At 57.3% G+C, this 15155-nt stretch overlaps 1 protein-coding gene across 1 annotated transcript in view; it reads left to right on the forward strand.

Annotated features, from left to right (window-relative positions):
- DOP1B (DOP1 leucine zipper like protein B) overlaps positions 1-15155 on the forward strand; it is a 75197-nt gene that overhangs the window by 7063 nt on the left and 52979 nt on the right. Inside the window, exons 2-5 of the mRNA XM_090271679.1 lie at positions 9975-10156; positions 10782-10952; positions 12901-13090; positions 14902-15000. Of these exons, the coding sequence (XP_090127805.1) occupies positions 9975-10156; positions 10782-10952; positions 12901-13090; positions 14902-15000 (642 nt within the window). The remainder of the gene's footprint in view (positions 1-9974; positions 10157-10781; positions 10953-12900; positions 13091-14901; positions 15001-15155) is intronic.

Consider the following 15155-nt stretch of genomic DNA (forward strand, 5'->3'; position numbering starts at 1 on the left):
ATAATTGGACGTGTGAGCTTGTGTGCAGACTTTATTTTGATCCACTAATGTGTCTGCGTTGGTGCCAGAGCCACAGTGTCAAAGCCATGGAGCTTCCTGGTGTCCAGCTTCCCGGACCCAGCGGGACCAGGTTCTAAACACAGCCTGAAAGGACAAAGTTACGTCCGCTCACCGCCGGGGGGCAGGTAGCCCCTTGTCTGTTTCAGAATATTTTCACCACTTCCAGATGAACTTCGGAATCGTGTGTAAAGCTCGAAAATCGACTGGGGGTTGAGCGGAGGAAGTGCTGTCTACACAGCTGGGCCCTCCCACGTAGAAATGTGGGCGTTGTCTTCATGGATTAGAAAGTGTTCGCTTTTGTCCCGAAGAATTTAATTGTTCTTCCTGCATAAGTCCTTCCTGTTTCTAAAATACATGAGCTATTTTATACGTGCGTTTGTGCTGTTCTGGATGGAGTTATTTCCCACTGTGCGTTGTAACTGGTTGGTGGCATGTAGGAGACTGTCAGTTTGTGGAATTTGGAAACTGGCCATCTTTGTGAAATTTTTTTCTAAGTTTTTCAGCCGTTGTCTTGAGTTCCTCAGGTAGGCAGGCATACCATCTGTGGTTTTCCCTCGTATTTTGCTAGCACTTTCTGGGACAGTTTAAATAGCGACGATACCGTCAGTGTCTTTGTCACAGTAGTGTCAGCTGCTGGCACGAAGAAGTCCGAAGACTCAGTGCCGCCCATGAGAGCGAAGTTCATTTCCCACCGTGGTAGCAGCTCAGCACGGTGCTCCAGACGGGGCAGCGCCCTTCCACGTGGTCGTTCCCCAGGCTCAGACCAGCGCCTCCGCCGTCTCTGACACGTGGCTTTGCAGGCTGCGCCGTTCTCTGCCACCCGGCCCTCGGGCAGAGGGCAGCGCGCCCGGGTGCACGGTGCCTGTCCCCGCCCCAGCCGCGCGCAGGAGTTCTGATGGGCGCTCCTCCAGTGCGTCGTCAGTCCCTCCACCCCACGGGCTCCATCCCGCGGCCCGGCTCTCTGTGGGTCAGTTTATTCCTTACTGACTGACCCAGTAACTTCTTATCTCTGTGTAGCAAGAAATGCGTGCCGTCTGTCTCGGTGCCTGACCGGTTTGGGAAATGCTGAGCTGCTTTTCTCCGAGCAGCACAGCTCTGCCTTACCTGTTTCCCGTGTGCTTCGATGGTGAGTGTACTCAAGCCTGACAGTCCCAGCGCCTGCAAGGGGGGCTGATTCGGGTGCTGCGTGAAGGACGGAGCCCTGAGCTTGGGAGCAGAGCACCTGGGTTCAAGTTCAGGGTCACCACTTCTGAGTCTGGGGCAGACATGCTGGTTGCCCACCCAACCGCTACTCCCCTCTTCTTGTCAGAGGGGTAAGGTGGCCACGTGCTGCAGGGTGGTGGTCCCGTGTCCCAGCCCCAGCATCAGGCAGTCCTGTTCCAGGGCTAAACCCTGTTCCTTCTGTTTCCCTGGGCAGGGGTTGGTCCAGACCTGGGCATGTGGCCTTCTCCGACCTGTGAGCTCTGGCCTCCAGCTCCTGGAAGAGGTTTCCTCTAACACAGGAGGATAGGAAAGGAACAGATGCTGAACTTTTCCCCTCCTCTGTAGCTGGGTGAGGATTGAATACAGTGATCCCTCACTTACCGCGGGTATCACGTTCTAGCCCCCCCTGCGAAGTAGGAACCTTACGTTTATTTTAGCATTTCTATATATTTCAAGGCTTTATAACCCCTTCCCACACACTTATAAACCGTTCCCAGTCCCTTATTAACCTTTCCCACACTTTTATAAACACTACTTACGTTCTTAAACATATCCTACACTCTTAAACCTATGCAACTTTAACAACATACGTACACAGTACAGCAAACTCCCGCGATATAGCAAAAAATCCACAATAAATAATTAACTATAATATTTTTAAAAATCCCGCGATACAGTGAGGCCGCACTAAGTGAACCGCGATATAGCGAGAGACTGCTGTACCTGAGTGTGTGGCAGACACCTGAGGCAAAGGCCAAGGTTGCATCAGCTCACCACCGGGAAAGAAGCCTAAGAAAGCTTTTTGGGCACCATTGACCCCTCTCATTGACCAACATGCTGCTCCAGAGCAGGGCCGCTCGGCCTCTGCTCTGGCGGCGTCTATGACTGGAGAGGGGGTGCTGCCTTTGCACAGGAGGGTGCTCATCAGCATCCTGGCCTCTGCCCACTAGATGCCAGCCCCCCCCCCCCATTGCAACACCCAGAGACATGGCCAAACATTGCCACTTGTTCCTGCTCTGGACGTCGGGTTGTGAGCGACGCATTTCTTCGTTCAGACCCGTACAGCTGCATAGCCTGTTCTTTATAGCTGGAAGCGTTGTGACCACCCCGAGCCCGCCGGGGCCCCCTTCCCCCGAGGGCTGGTGCGGGCTCCCTTCATTCCTGACAGTCCAGGTGTCTGTGCATCCTTGAGAGATGCGGGGTGTCCTGTGCTGGCCGGCGTGTCCCTGGCTGGGGTCAGCTTTATAGAGAGGCAGCAGAGGACTGAACCTTCGCCGTCCTTCCCGGGAGCTCATGTTCTTCCAGCGCCTGCGCTGTGCCCGCCGCACAGCCTGCCGCCTGGTTCTCGGGGTTCCAGGCAGTCTCACAGCTGCCGGCGTTGGAGAGAAGAGCCGGCTTTGGCGGGAGCTGACCCAGAGGGGGCCGGGCTCCTGCCTCGGTCACTGCTCCTGTGGGCCTTGTCCGCGGCCACCTCCCTCCCGTCCTGAGAGCTCGGGCACCTGCTTCTGTGCAGACAGCTTGTCTGGGGGCCGGGGAGCAGAAGCACAGGTCAGATGCAGATCGGAATGAGCAGGTGCTGCAGCCTGGAGAGGTGTGTCCTTGCCTCCCAGCTGAGACTGAGTTACGTCCATCCTGGGTGTCCCGGGTCACAGTCCAGTGCCCGAGCCTCTGGGCTGGCCGAGCCAGAGCGCCCTGGGAGGACGTGTCCCGAGCTCTGGCAGCCGCTCTGCGCCCGTCCCGCTCTAGCGTTGAGGATGGCACGGGCCGCCCCGTGCAGCAAGGGGTGATGTTTCGTCTCACTTAGCCAGTCCTGTTCTTCCGGGCGAGACCTTGCAAGAATATTGAGTTCTAACGGAGGAGTTTGGGAGATTGTTTGAGATTTGTCCTGAGCCTCTGTCCCCAGGATGTTCTTTCTTCTCTTCTGGCTCTGAATTTAATAAGTTGATTTCCAAAATAATAGGCTTTGGTTGGTATGTTAAATATATCATTTGTATGTGAATTACAATTTGTTTAAGCAAAAGCAGAAAAATAACACATTCCCATACACTGCATCATTTAGTGTCTCCATGGTACGATTACTTTTATTAGATCTCCGGTTTGTGATTATAATTTTTAAGTGTTTCGGTTTTCTCTGCATCAGGCGCGTTCCGGGGTTTAGAGCATGTTCTGAAGTGTGTGTGTCCCTCAAGTTCATTTCCATGTGTTTTACTGTAGGACTCAGTTGCCTTGACCTCTTCTCGCCGTTTTCTATCATTTCTGAGCGTGTTGGCCCGTAGCCCCCAAAAGAGGGTGATTCCCTTTAGTGAGCCCCATTACATGCTTGTCACCCATTGTTTTTCAAGTCTAATCATCCAGAGTCACTGCCATTGGACTCGTTTTACTGATGAAGCCACTGGGCTCAGACTTGCTCGAGGCCTCCCAGCCCCACAGATAGGATCTCAGCTGAGCCCGGGCCCCTGGGAGGCCCGCACAGGGTCAGGGCGGAGGGTGTGGGGGTCAGGGAGCGCTTAGCGACTGCGCTGTGGGTGTAAATGGGTAAGTCTGGGGACGTGGAAAGCGTGGCAGCCAGCCATCGAACGCTCCTGCATGGCACCCTGGGAGCGTGGGTGTCAGTGAGGGCGAGTGGCTTTTACGATCTACGTGTTGTAATAAACTCAGAAGGGGTCAGAACAAAGCGCAGCGTTGGAACCTGTGTGCCGTAGGCAGTCCTCCGTGAGACAGTGTGCCATCGATTGCCGGGTCATTCATCTTCACCGAGAGCCCGGGAGGGGCCTGGCGCCCCTGTCGTGAGTGCCTGTGCAGCTGTGGTCCCTGTCAGCCACGACACACTGGGGCAGAGGGGCGGGAGGCATCTCCGCGTCATTCAGCTCCTTTCCGAGTCTAACGCACACGACCGCTGATGGGCAGGCGACGGCGCTGCCCAGCTGATGAAAGGTGGGGCACCGGCTCAGGTCTGGTCTGGAGCCCGTGCCCCTCCTTGTGTCCCTGCCATTGCCGTTCTGGGCTCTCTCTTGAATGGGACCAGCAGAGCACTCCCTCTCTAGCTGAGCCAGCCGGTGGCCCTGCCCACATGAGCCTGTGACACTGGCAGGCCCAGGCCGGCCCCAGGGTTGCTCCTCCTGGGTGTTCAGTTAGCACCGCCTGTGCGTGGACCGCCGCTGGGCCGGCCTCTGCACCCGGCCTGGGGGCGCTGCTCCTGTCCCTCGAGTCAGCCCTCTGTCCAGCCTCCCGCAGGTGGCCGTGCTCAACCTGGGCTGTGGTCCACCGGCAGGCAGCCTGGCGTTTGCCCAGAAATGCAGGTTAATGTTCACTGTGGCAGTAAGGTAAAGCCGATTCAGAAGAAGGAGAATAAAGACATTTTTAAAAGAAAAGAATCTATTCCAGTGCATGTAACTGACGCAGAAAGTAGAGTTAACCAGAGCATCCTGCTGGCGGCTTCATTGCTGGCTGGACTCAGGGGACGTGGCTGCTTAACCATGTTGGGAGTTGACCAATCAGGTGCCCTGCGTGCAATGTAGTGACAATTTTGAGAAGGAAGCTCCTTGTTTACAGAGGAGCTGAACAGGCGTTGGTCCCCCAGTTAAACAAGAGCTGACCTCACTGGCCCTTCTGTGCCTGCCTCTGCAGCCGCGTCTTGTCACCCCTGTCCCCACCCTCCCAAGCGGGCCAGGTGGCCAAGTCACGGCCATTCAGGTAGGGCGTGCCGGCTGCCAGCGGTGTGGGAAGTCCCGGCCAGTCCTGTTCTTACTCAGTCTGTTCTGTTTCCATTCTCCCTGGAGGGGCCCGTGGGTGGCCCTTGGCAAACCCGTGAGGAGCGTGCAGGCTGCTGCCTCCCGGCCGGCCTCACTCACTGCACCGCCTCGTCTGGGGGCGTGAAACGAGCATCCTTATAAAGCTGACCGACTTCCAGGAGGAGGATGTGCGGTAGTTTCCCGTTTCCATGGCGAGAGACTTGCCTGTCCGTGGGCTGCTCCCGTTTCTTCACAGACAGACGCGGCCCCAGCGTCCTGACTCGGCCCTTCCCCCCGCTTTGCTTCACTGTAGGAGCCACAAAGGACACACTTAGTGTGCTCCTTTACAGCGTCAGCGTTTTAAACTCGAATAGTTTTTCCCACCCGTATTGTAAAGTTGCCTTTAAAATTTTTTTAATTCTGATAAAATATGCAAAAAATTATCATCTTAACCATTTCAGGTAAAATACACATAACATAAAATGTATCAGATCAGCTTCTGAGTCCATTTTAAGTGCATTAAATGACTTCTGGAGTCCGTGGTCCACCCTTTTGAATTTTTCACCACGTTTCTTAGGCAGAACCATGCTGATCATGGTGAGCGCCCCGGAGACGTCTGAGCAAAACGAAGTGAAACAGACGTCGTCTGGGGGTGGGGCACACGAGACACCTCCCGGTCTCTAGTGATGCAGCTCCGATGTGGTTCGAACCCTTTTTTCCAAACTTTCATTCTGTATTTTACTATTTTGTTTTAAGGTCCACCTGTGAAGCCCATGAATACAGTGAGGTTAAAAATATTGTAATTATGTCTTAATTATGGCTCAAGAAATGCTTTTAAAATAATATGGTGCCTGAGTAAAATAAGGAAGTTTGATTTCTCATTTAAGTGCGGTGTCTCCGTTCTGTTTAGCCCTTTAAAAAGTCATTTTGAAAACCAGACCATTTTATCCTCCCCAGTTCATTGGTTTCCCTGAGATATTTATCCTATAGTTGTAGAAGAACATCATGGCCTGTTTTTTTGTGTGTGTGTTTCTTTGTTTTTTTAGCATTCACGGTTTTCAGTGGCCAGTCACTTTGGGTTTCTGGTTTCCTGAAAAACAGCCCAAACAGTGGAACTTCCCTGGAACTGTTCTCTGCGCTTTTCCCCTGGAGAAGGGTCTTCCCAAAGCAGGGCGCGGGACGGGGGCAGGAAGGAGAGGGGCGGGCGCGTCGCCACCCCGGAGCTGGCAGGGAACGAGGGGAAACCAGGGGCTCTCAGCTGCCAGAAGGTGGTGTCCAGCTCAGGGCTGCTGATGAGGGGTTAAAGCCCACGCTCAGCAGAGGCCAAACGGGGTCCCTGGGGCCCTCAGCATTTGTTACAAGGAGTTCCATTGCCTCTGGTCAGGGACGAGTTTTTAGTTCTGTCCGACACGCAGACATCGCTCAAGCCCACGCCCCCCGCAGCTCCGCTGAGCACCGTTGCCTGAAACCCAGGGCTCGTTCCTCTTTTCTCCCTTGGCGGCGGTAAAACACATTTCCCGTTTTTAGGTGCCCCGTTCAGTGGCGTTCACGTCATTGTGCAAGCTCACTGCCACCGCCGTCGCTGGAACTTCCTCGTCTTCCCAAACGTGATCCCACCCCACCCCCCACCACCCTGGCACCCACGATTCCGCGTTCTGCATCCATGAACCTGAGCGCCCCAGGGAGCTCCTCTGCGTGGGAGCACACCGTGCTTGTCCCCTCTGTCACGGGCTCCCTTAGAACAAGGTCTCCGGGGCTCCTCCGTGATGTAGCCTGTGTCAGACCGGCCTTCCTTCCTCAGGCCGGGCCGCATCCCATCGTACGGGCCACGCTCCGCTTGTCCACTTGGGTGGCCCCCCTTAGGCCGTTGTGTTCAGGGCTGCAGTGAGCGTGGGCGTGCAGACCATGTGAGTGGGGTTGCTGGGTCATGAGGTGGTTGTGTCTGTGTGGGAGGAGCCGCTGCCGCAGGCCCACACAGTTTTGGAGCCTCCCTGGCCCGGGCCCCTCTGAGTAGAATATTGACTTTTTCAAAAGCAGCAGCAGCCGCCGCCGTGGGCAACAGGTGTGACCCCACCTCTCAGAGAGGGCGCGGCAGGACCCCTCCAGTTCCCTTCCGAGAAGTGTCTCTGGGAGCCCCTCGGGCCGCCGCCCACACAGCTCGCGGGGCAGGCAGCTTCCGAATCAAGGGTGTCTGACCGAAGAAGCCACGTGGCTGACGCAGCGCACTGAGCTCAGGATTTCTAGCAGCCGGAGGGACAGCGTGAATCACGAGATGACTCTCACGCGCTTTGAGGTTGCCCTGCAACAAGGAGATGTTCCCCCAAGGCTGTGTCAGCCGTCTGTGAGGCTGAAGGAAAGCTCTTGTGAGGGCAGACATTCGGGGAGACAGCGTGGGGACTCGTGGTGGCCTTTACCACTGACCAGATGCGACTGGTCCTTCCTCTGCGGTCTGGCCCCCGAGCTTCGGCACAGAGCAGAGGGTGCCTTTCCTGCCAGCATCACGAGGTGGGCCAGGTCCTCCTCAGGCGTGTCTTTGAGGTGCTACTCAGTACTGCTCACACGGAAGGGGTTTCCGCTGGGAACCGAAATCCCCTTCCCTGCGTGAGTTGTCACCTGGGGAGCAGGAGCTCAGGGTGGGGGCGTCCTGTTCCCGGAAGTGCTTCGAGTCCTCTACGTTGAAAACATTTTCACCTGGTGATTCTAACCTCCAGTCTTACAACTTACAAAGTCTTTCTTTCTTCCTCCCCGCCTTCCTTTTTATCCTCACCTGAGGACAGGCTCATTGATTTTAGAGGGAGGGAAGGGAGGGACAGAGAAAGAGAGAAACATTGATCAGTTGCCTCCTGTATGTGCCCTGACTGGGGATCGAACCTGCGGCCTTTTGGTTTATGGGATGATGCTCCCACCATCCGAGCCACACTGACCAGGGCACAAAGCATTTCTTCATAAGCTTTACATTAAGTACCACTTCTAGAGCGTGTGCCAGGAGTGGCACGTGTCATTCCACTCATCTCCCTGGCCAGGTGGGTCTAGAAGGGCAGAGAAATGAAACGCAGCCACGGGCTTGAGGGAACCGAGTGCCTGTGAGCCCCGAACAGGTGACCCCATCGTTTGCACCTGACAACCATGGACTTGGCAGGGACTTGGCATGACAAGCAGAAACTGTGTCCTGACAAAATAGTCTAAGTTCCGCTCGCCCACTCTTGAGTTACGGAGAAAGCCCAGGACCACGTGCCCGGTGGCCGGCCGCATCCCGGATGTTGCTTCCTAAACACTGCGTCTGCAGGACTGGCCGGGACTTGACCTTGTGGACACTGGATCGTGGCGATGTTGTTCTTATACCTCTTCTTCTGTAGGTTCGAAAATGCCCATCACAAAACACGCTGTTTCCTGTGTGTTTCCTAGTCCGTTTCCTCTCTTCCAGAATTGTCTGTCACCTTGTCCTTGTTCCCCACTACAGCCTGAGTTTCGGGTCACCTTCTCCCTCAACTGTTTGTTTTTTGGGTCTTTTTGGACATAAACACATTTAAATATTTTGTTGGCTTTACCTTTGTTTTAAGATATTAGACTCATAAAATAATGTTTTAAGATATTCCTTGATGACCTCTAGTTTATCAGTTTTTTAAAAATATAGTTGTATTGAATTGGAGAGTTCAGTTAGCCCACATGCTTCCGATGGAAAGTATTCTTTTCCTTCTCGTCCTTTACCTCCTGCACAGCCTTGGTGTTTATTTTAGAGGTGGGATCATTTCGTTTGTTTATAAAAATAAAGCTTTTGTGCCCTGAGACCAGATGGTCCTGGGGCCCATGCTTCTGACTCACGAACAGGGAGCACCTGGCGTTGCCCGCGTCTGTGACTTCTCCAGGCGGCCTGCCACGTTGTAGGCACAGAGGGCTGAAGGTGACCAGGAGGGACACGGACCTGCCTCTGAGGGGCCCGCCCCTGAGTCTGACCGCCGGGCAGGTGACTGTTAGAAGAGCGTTGTAAGTCGGTCGATGACAGGTGCGCACGTGACACCCAGTGGAGGAGAAACTAAATATGGGGGGCGGCCGTTCTGCTCCTTGAGGGGCACCACGCTGGCCTTAGGGAGGGAAGTTGGCAGGTGCCTGGGAGGAAAGGCAGCCGCTGCCACGTGGGTCTGCGCCGTCACAGGGTGTGAGTGAGGCAGGCGGGGTCGGGCTCTGAGGCCTTCGAGTGGCCCTTTAAGCAGCATGGACTTCCCCCTGTAGGCCTTCAGTACATATTTGTGTGAGTTACGTCCACCGTCCGCCGGCGCGACAGACACTCAGCGTTGCAGACTGAGTCATGAGGCCCCGCCCAGCCACGGTGTCCGGGGCCTGAGGACAGGTGTCGGCCGCTCCCACTCCTGGCAAGCAAACAGCCAGGGAGCTTTAGCACGGACAGACCTGTGTCCTGCTTGGGGACACACAGCCCTGGAGCCAGCAGGGTCCCATGTTTCAGCTGTGGGCATGACTGGTGAAATGCCAGGGGTCACAGCCTGGAAGTATCCCCACTGTCCCACACAGAGCCGCCTGGCTGTGACCCCTGGGCAACGATTCAGGGGCTGCCGGAGCACACAGAGTCTGCACAGGGATGGGAGGGCACCCCCTCCACACGGCCTGCGCTGGGCCTGGTCTGTGCAGACTGGGGCTCCCCTGGGCAGGAGCAAACGGCCCCTCCCCCCCGCACGCACGGTGCCAGGTAGCTAAGAAGCTGGTGGACGACGACAAGGTCACTTCGAGGGAGGCAGCTTCCCTTGCTCTCGAGACGGGAGCCTGCCTCGTGGCAGCAGTGCCGGGGCATCCCCCGCACCGTGTCCTGGAGCCTGGCTTGTGGCATCCCCCTGTCCCCCCGCCCCCCCCACCCCATGCAGCCCCTGCGTCCTCCTGTCCTGCCTCGTCCCTTCCAGCCAGACCTGCTGGTGTCTCCCACTGTCAGCGTCACCTCGTTCCCCCTCCTGGGCTCCTCCTGTTTTCCAGGCGCTGCAGAGTAACCTGAGGTACTCCTTGTTGCCGCGGCGACGCGTCATCAGCAAGAGACTGGCGCAATGCCTGCACCCGGCTCTGCCCAGCGGTGTGCACCTGAAAGCTCTGGAGACCTACGAGATTGTCTTCAAAATCGTGGGGACCAAATGGCTGGCCAAGGACTTGTTCCTGTACAGGTACACTGGCCTCCCCAGGTCCCAGGACCAGTGACACGTCAGCTGGCGGGCTCCCTGGGCAAGAGCGGGGCTCACACAGGCAGGCGCCTCGCACCCCGTGAAGCCCTGGAGCCCCTCCTCCCGACGGCTTTTAGGGAGGGGGTGTGCATCCTGCCCAAGGCCTGCGCTCTGCTAGTGGCACGTTGGGGCCACGTCGGGACAGGTGCACGCCTGCGTCTCCAGTTCATTTATTGTTTTATTAATTAAAAACCATGTCAGGACAGGCAGGCATCTATAGCTCCAGTTTATTTATTATATTATTATTTTACTTATTATTCTTTTTTGCCCTTACCTGAGGACGTTTTTTCGTTGCTTGTAGAGAGAGAGGAAGGGAGGGAGGGAGAGAGGGAGACATCAGTTGGTTGCTTCCCATCTACACCCTGACTAGGGATGGGACCTGCGACCTGGGCGTGTGCCCTGACCAGGGACTGAACCTGTGACCATTCTGTCTGCACGGTGACGCTCCGATGGGCAGAACCACTGGGCCAGGGATACATCCCCAGCTTAGGGGGCCGGCTGGCTGATGACCCAGGACTTCTGAGTGCAGCACATGTCTCATGCACCCCCTCCCCCTTCTCCCCCACAGCTGTGGGCTGTTTCCTCTCCTGGCGCACGCAGCCATGGCGGTGAGGCCGGTGCTGCTGGGCCTATACGAGAAGTACTTCCTCCCGCTGCAGAGGCTGCTGCTGCCCAGCCTCCAGGCCTTCGTCATCGGCCTGCTGCCCGGCCTGGAGGAGGGCTCGGAGGTCTATGACAGGTGGGTCTCAGCCTGCTGGCCGCTTCACCCCGTCCCGTCCGGGCAGGGGGCGGCTCAGGACATGGTGGTCGCCACCCTGCCTGTGCGCTGCTGTGACGGCTCGGTCTTCTGTGACTGCCCATGCGGCGAGGTGGCCACCCAGCCCGGGCTGTGCTTACAGCGCACGGCCCGTCACTGCCTCATCTCTGCGGGGCTGGGGGGAGAACGGTGGTGGGAGCTGACCGAGCTGCGTCTGCAGGAGGTGCCGGGGGGCAGCGGCCAGGACGCAGGGGGTGGGGGAAGCAGTGGGGCCTGGGGCTTTGCTTTGTTTCTGGTTGGTGGTTCGTTCTGAATAGAAAAGATGAGAGCTCTGGGCTCTAAAGTGCACACACTAATTTTAAAATTTCTCAGCTGAGACTATGCGAGGAATGTTCTTTCCATTGGTTGCCTCTCAGAGGCCCACAGCTGGGGGCTCAACCTGCAACCCGGGCACGTGCCCTGACTGGGGATTGAACCGGTGACCTTTAGGTTTGCAGGCCGGCGCTCAACCCACTGAGCCGCACCAGCCAGGGCTACAAATATTCTATGAGACAAAAAGGCTCAGACTAGTTTTAAGGAGAATAGAATTCATTTCTAACATAAAAAGGTAGTAGGCTTCTTGTCTGAAATCTTTGTACATGCTGAACTGATCGCTGATAAGTAAGCTACAGGCCGTTCGGGTTATAAGTGGGAAACAGCAGCCGTTGTTCTGAGTGCCAGGTGTGTCAGACTCTCCTCAGGGCGCCAGGGACACCTCACAAGCAGAACTGACCGAGCAGTGACGGCTCTGTCCTCCACTGAGCTTTTTACCCGAGACTCACATCCTTTTCACGTCTCCATCCCTCTCCTGTCCCGTAGCAACAAGCTGACACGCACAGAGGTCCCCGTTGTCCTGGGGATACAGTTCAGACACTGGACACCCGGGGAGGCCACCAGCTGTATCTGCAGCACTCCCTCGGGCCAGTCTTTCTGGGACTGTTTTCTGGTCTCCGTGCAAACAGGAAGCGTGTGAGGGACGGAAGGCTGAGGATTCTGGGTCAGGTCACGCTTACAGTGAAGCCCCTTTGCGGGGTCTTGGCTCTGCTGTCACTGGCAGGTGCTCTCACCTGGCCACCAGCTCGTCCTCCCTGCTGGCAGGGGTGTGCCCTCATCAGCTGCAGGTGCAGCCTGAGCAAAGGGGCGCCTGGCCGCGGCTGGCGTCGGGAAGAGCAGGCCCCAACCCGCTGGTGGCACTGCTGACGTAGCATCGTGGGAGGGAGAGACCTGGTTACAGATGAGAGAGGAGTACGGGCTGGCCTCCGCAGGAGAGCTTCCTGGAGTGGGAATCAGGGCACGGAGGGGCTGTGGGCACAGTGGCAGGAAGCGCTGTCCCAGGCTTTTTGGAAACTGCGGTGGAGTGGGAGGCCCCGGCAGGTTTTGTCCCCCGTGGTTCTGAAGTCAGGTGTCACGTGGCACGGTTGGGGCTGGCAGTGCTCTCGCAGGGAGCAGCTTCATCATCGTTCAAGTCTCCAGTCAGCCACCTCCAGTTTTCTTTCGGGCGCGTTAGTGACTCCCTGTGCTTCCAGTGTGACAGCGGCCCTGCTCGTCGGCCCCCTTCTGGTGGTGGCCCCCCGCCTCCTGGAACGTAGCCCGGCATCCGCAGCCGGGCCAGAGGCAGACGCGGCCGATTACACTCTTATCTGTGGGCCAGGAAGCCGTAACCTTCAGGGTATGTGTGTCTTAGCAGATCCCATGTCAGCGACAGTGACGGGCGGACAAACACAGAAAGAGGAGAGAGAGGGCAGCCGCTCAGCGCGGCGAGGACGGGGTTTGCGCGGCCGAGAGGATGCGCTGGGCCGTTGCAGCGTTGCACCGTGTTCGCGGCGCAGCCCGGGGAGCGGCGGGCGGGCGGGCGGGACTGAACCCTCACCCTCGCGTCTCTCGTCCACAGAACAGACGCTCTGCTCCTGAGGCTGTCCCTGGTGGTCGGCAGAGAGGTGTTCTATGCTGCCCTTTGGGGGAGTGTCCTGGCCGGCCCGTCCGTCCGCCTGCCCGCCTCCCTCTTCGTGGTCGGCCACATCAGCAGGGACGTGCCCGGCAGGGAGCAGAAGTACATGCTGGGCACAGACCACCAGCTCACGGTGGGTGTGTCACTGGGCCGCAGTGGGGACGCACCGTCCGAGGGGTCATGTGGAGCTGCTGAGCCAGGCGGGCAGGCAGCCTCCTCGCGCACGAGGACACCCGGGACGGCGCTGTCTGTTTTTAAGTGTGCAGGGCGGTGTGTGTGTTCAGACGAGTGTTGTTCCCGCCCGGGGGGCCCTCCTGGAGGCCCCGGCTCTCGAGAGCACAGTGAGCCGTCGGTGCATGGGGAGCCGTGCTCAGCGCTGCACTTCAGCCGACGCCCCCTTTTCTCCCTCCCCCAGCGTCACACTGGCCACCCCCGCCCCACCCCATGCCGGCCACTGCCTGTGTCCGGCCCCAGCCGCTGTCGCCCTCAAAGCTAAATTGTCGGGGTTCCTCAGGGGCCCGTCCGCTGTCCCTTCGCGGACAGCTCTCTTTCCGGCAGTGACGCCTTCGCCTCCTCCCCAAACTCGCCTCCTGTGTGGCGACGGCGCACTCTCTGTTGCCACCTAGTGGTGAACCCACGCTTTGAACCTAAAAGGCTGGCATTTGAATTCCGAGGTAAGCACGCCGGCGGCTGCGTGGTGTGAATTACTTACCCGTGGGTCCACTCCTGTTTGCAAAGTCGGATACCAGATCCGCCTCACGGACCCTCTGGGGGTTAAGTGAAGAGTGGGTGACGAGCACCTGCAAAGGAGGCCCCCAGTCCTCTCCTGCCGTCTCTTCCTCTGCACTTTCACGGCCCTGCTCCAACTTCCTTTTTTTTTTTTTTTTTATTCTACTTATTTATTTTGAGAGAGGGAAAGGAGGGATAACGAGAGGGAGAGAAACATCAACATGTGGTTGCCTCTTGTGTGCCACCAACTGGGGACCCGGCCTGCAACCCAGGCCTGTGCCCTGACTGGGAATCGAACCTGTGACCTTTCGGTTCACAGGCTGGTGCTCAGTCCACTGAGCCACAGCAGCCAGAACTGCTCCAGCTTCTTAAGTCCTGCTTCCAGACCACGACGTGACTTCTAAGTGGTGTCTCCCCTTCCCATTCTCCCATCCTCTCCCTTTCAATCTGTAAGAGATTTGAATAGCTTCGCTCCTGAAAATAGCTGGCTTCCTGTTGCCTCGAATCCAGACTCAGGAGTAGTCTTAACTGCCTGCTCCCAACCCACCAAATACCTTGTTCTCCCCAGCGGGGGCCCCCACTGCCCAGCCTGGCCTCGGACGCTGGCCCCTGCTGCCTCCTGCTCACGCTGTCCGTCCCTGTCCCAGGGGCCCAGGGGAGGTGCGTCCTGTCCTTCTAGCTCAGCTCCCCACGGAGCTTCCTGTTTTCCCAAGAGAAGGGTCTCCCCCTCTCTCCTCTGAACTCTCCTAGCTTTTATTAAAGGCTTAGAGCCCCCCGTCACCCCTTGTGCAGCTGTGTCACAGTCTGTCCTCAGAGAGACACGCGAGACAGGCACTGAATTGGTTGGGAATCCATTTGAGTGAATATCTTTGGAGTTTGAGTTTAACCGAAAGTTTCTGCTGGAACCTGAAGACATTCCTTTCTGGAATCAGGGACTTGAAGTCTCAGAACCCAAGCGCCTGGCCCACAGCCCTCCAGCTCCCAGAGGAGCAGGAGAGGCTGCCGCAGACCAGCCTTCCAAGGTGACGCAGCCTGGGCGTCTGGACTGGGACCCAGGCTGCCCACGCATGTGGCTTACTGTTCTGTTCCTTGTGATTGAACACGGCCGTGTCAGTGTCCCCGGAAAGGTGGCTTCGTTTTTCCTGCTAGAGAGGACCCTGCGGACGTTGGTAAATGTCTTGGGAGCGAAAGGTTCACATCGTTTGTCATTTCCAGGTAAAGGCTCTTTGCGCATCACTGTTGGACTCCAACGTCCTGGTGCAGAGAAATAACCTGGAAATCGTCCTCTTCTTCTTCCCGTTTTATAGCTGCCTGGTGAGTTGCCTGTGCTCTCCCGGGGACGGCGCAGTGCGTCCCGGGAAGGCGGGGTGGGCAGGCGAGACCCGGTGCTGGTCCTGGGCGGTGCGCAGCCGCTCCGCGGTCGCCATTTGCTCTCAGCGTCGGGAGGATGGTGACGACGTAGCAAAAAC

Source organism: Furipterus horrens, unplaced genomic scaffold, assembly GCF_987537825.1.
Source record: "Furipterus horrens unplaced genomic scaffold, mFurHor1.1.pri manual_scaffold_1, whole genome shotgun sequence".
In the NCBI taxonomy this organism is placed as follows: domain Eukaryota; kingdom Metazoa; phylum Chordata; class Mammalia; order Chiroptera; family Furipteridae; genus Furipterus; species Furipterus horrens.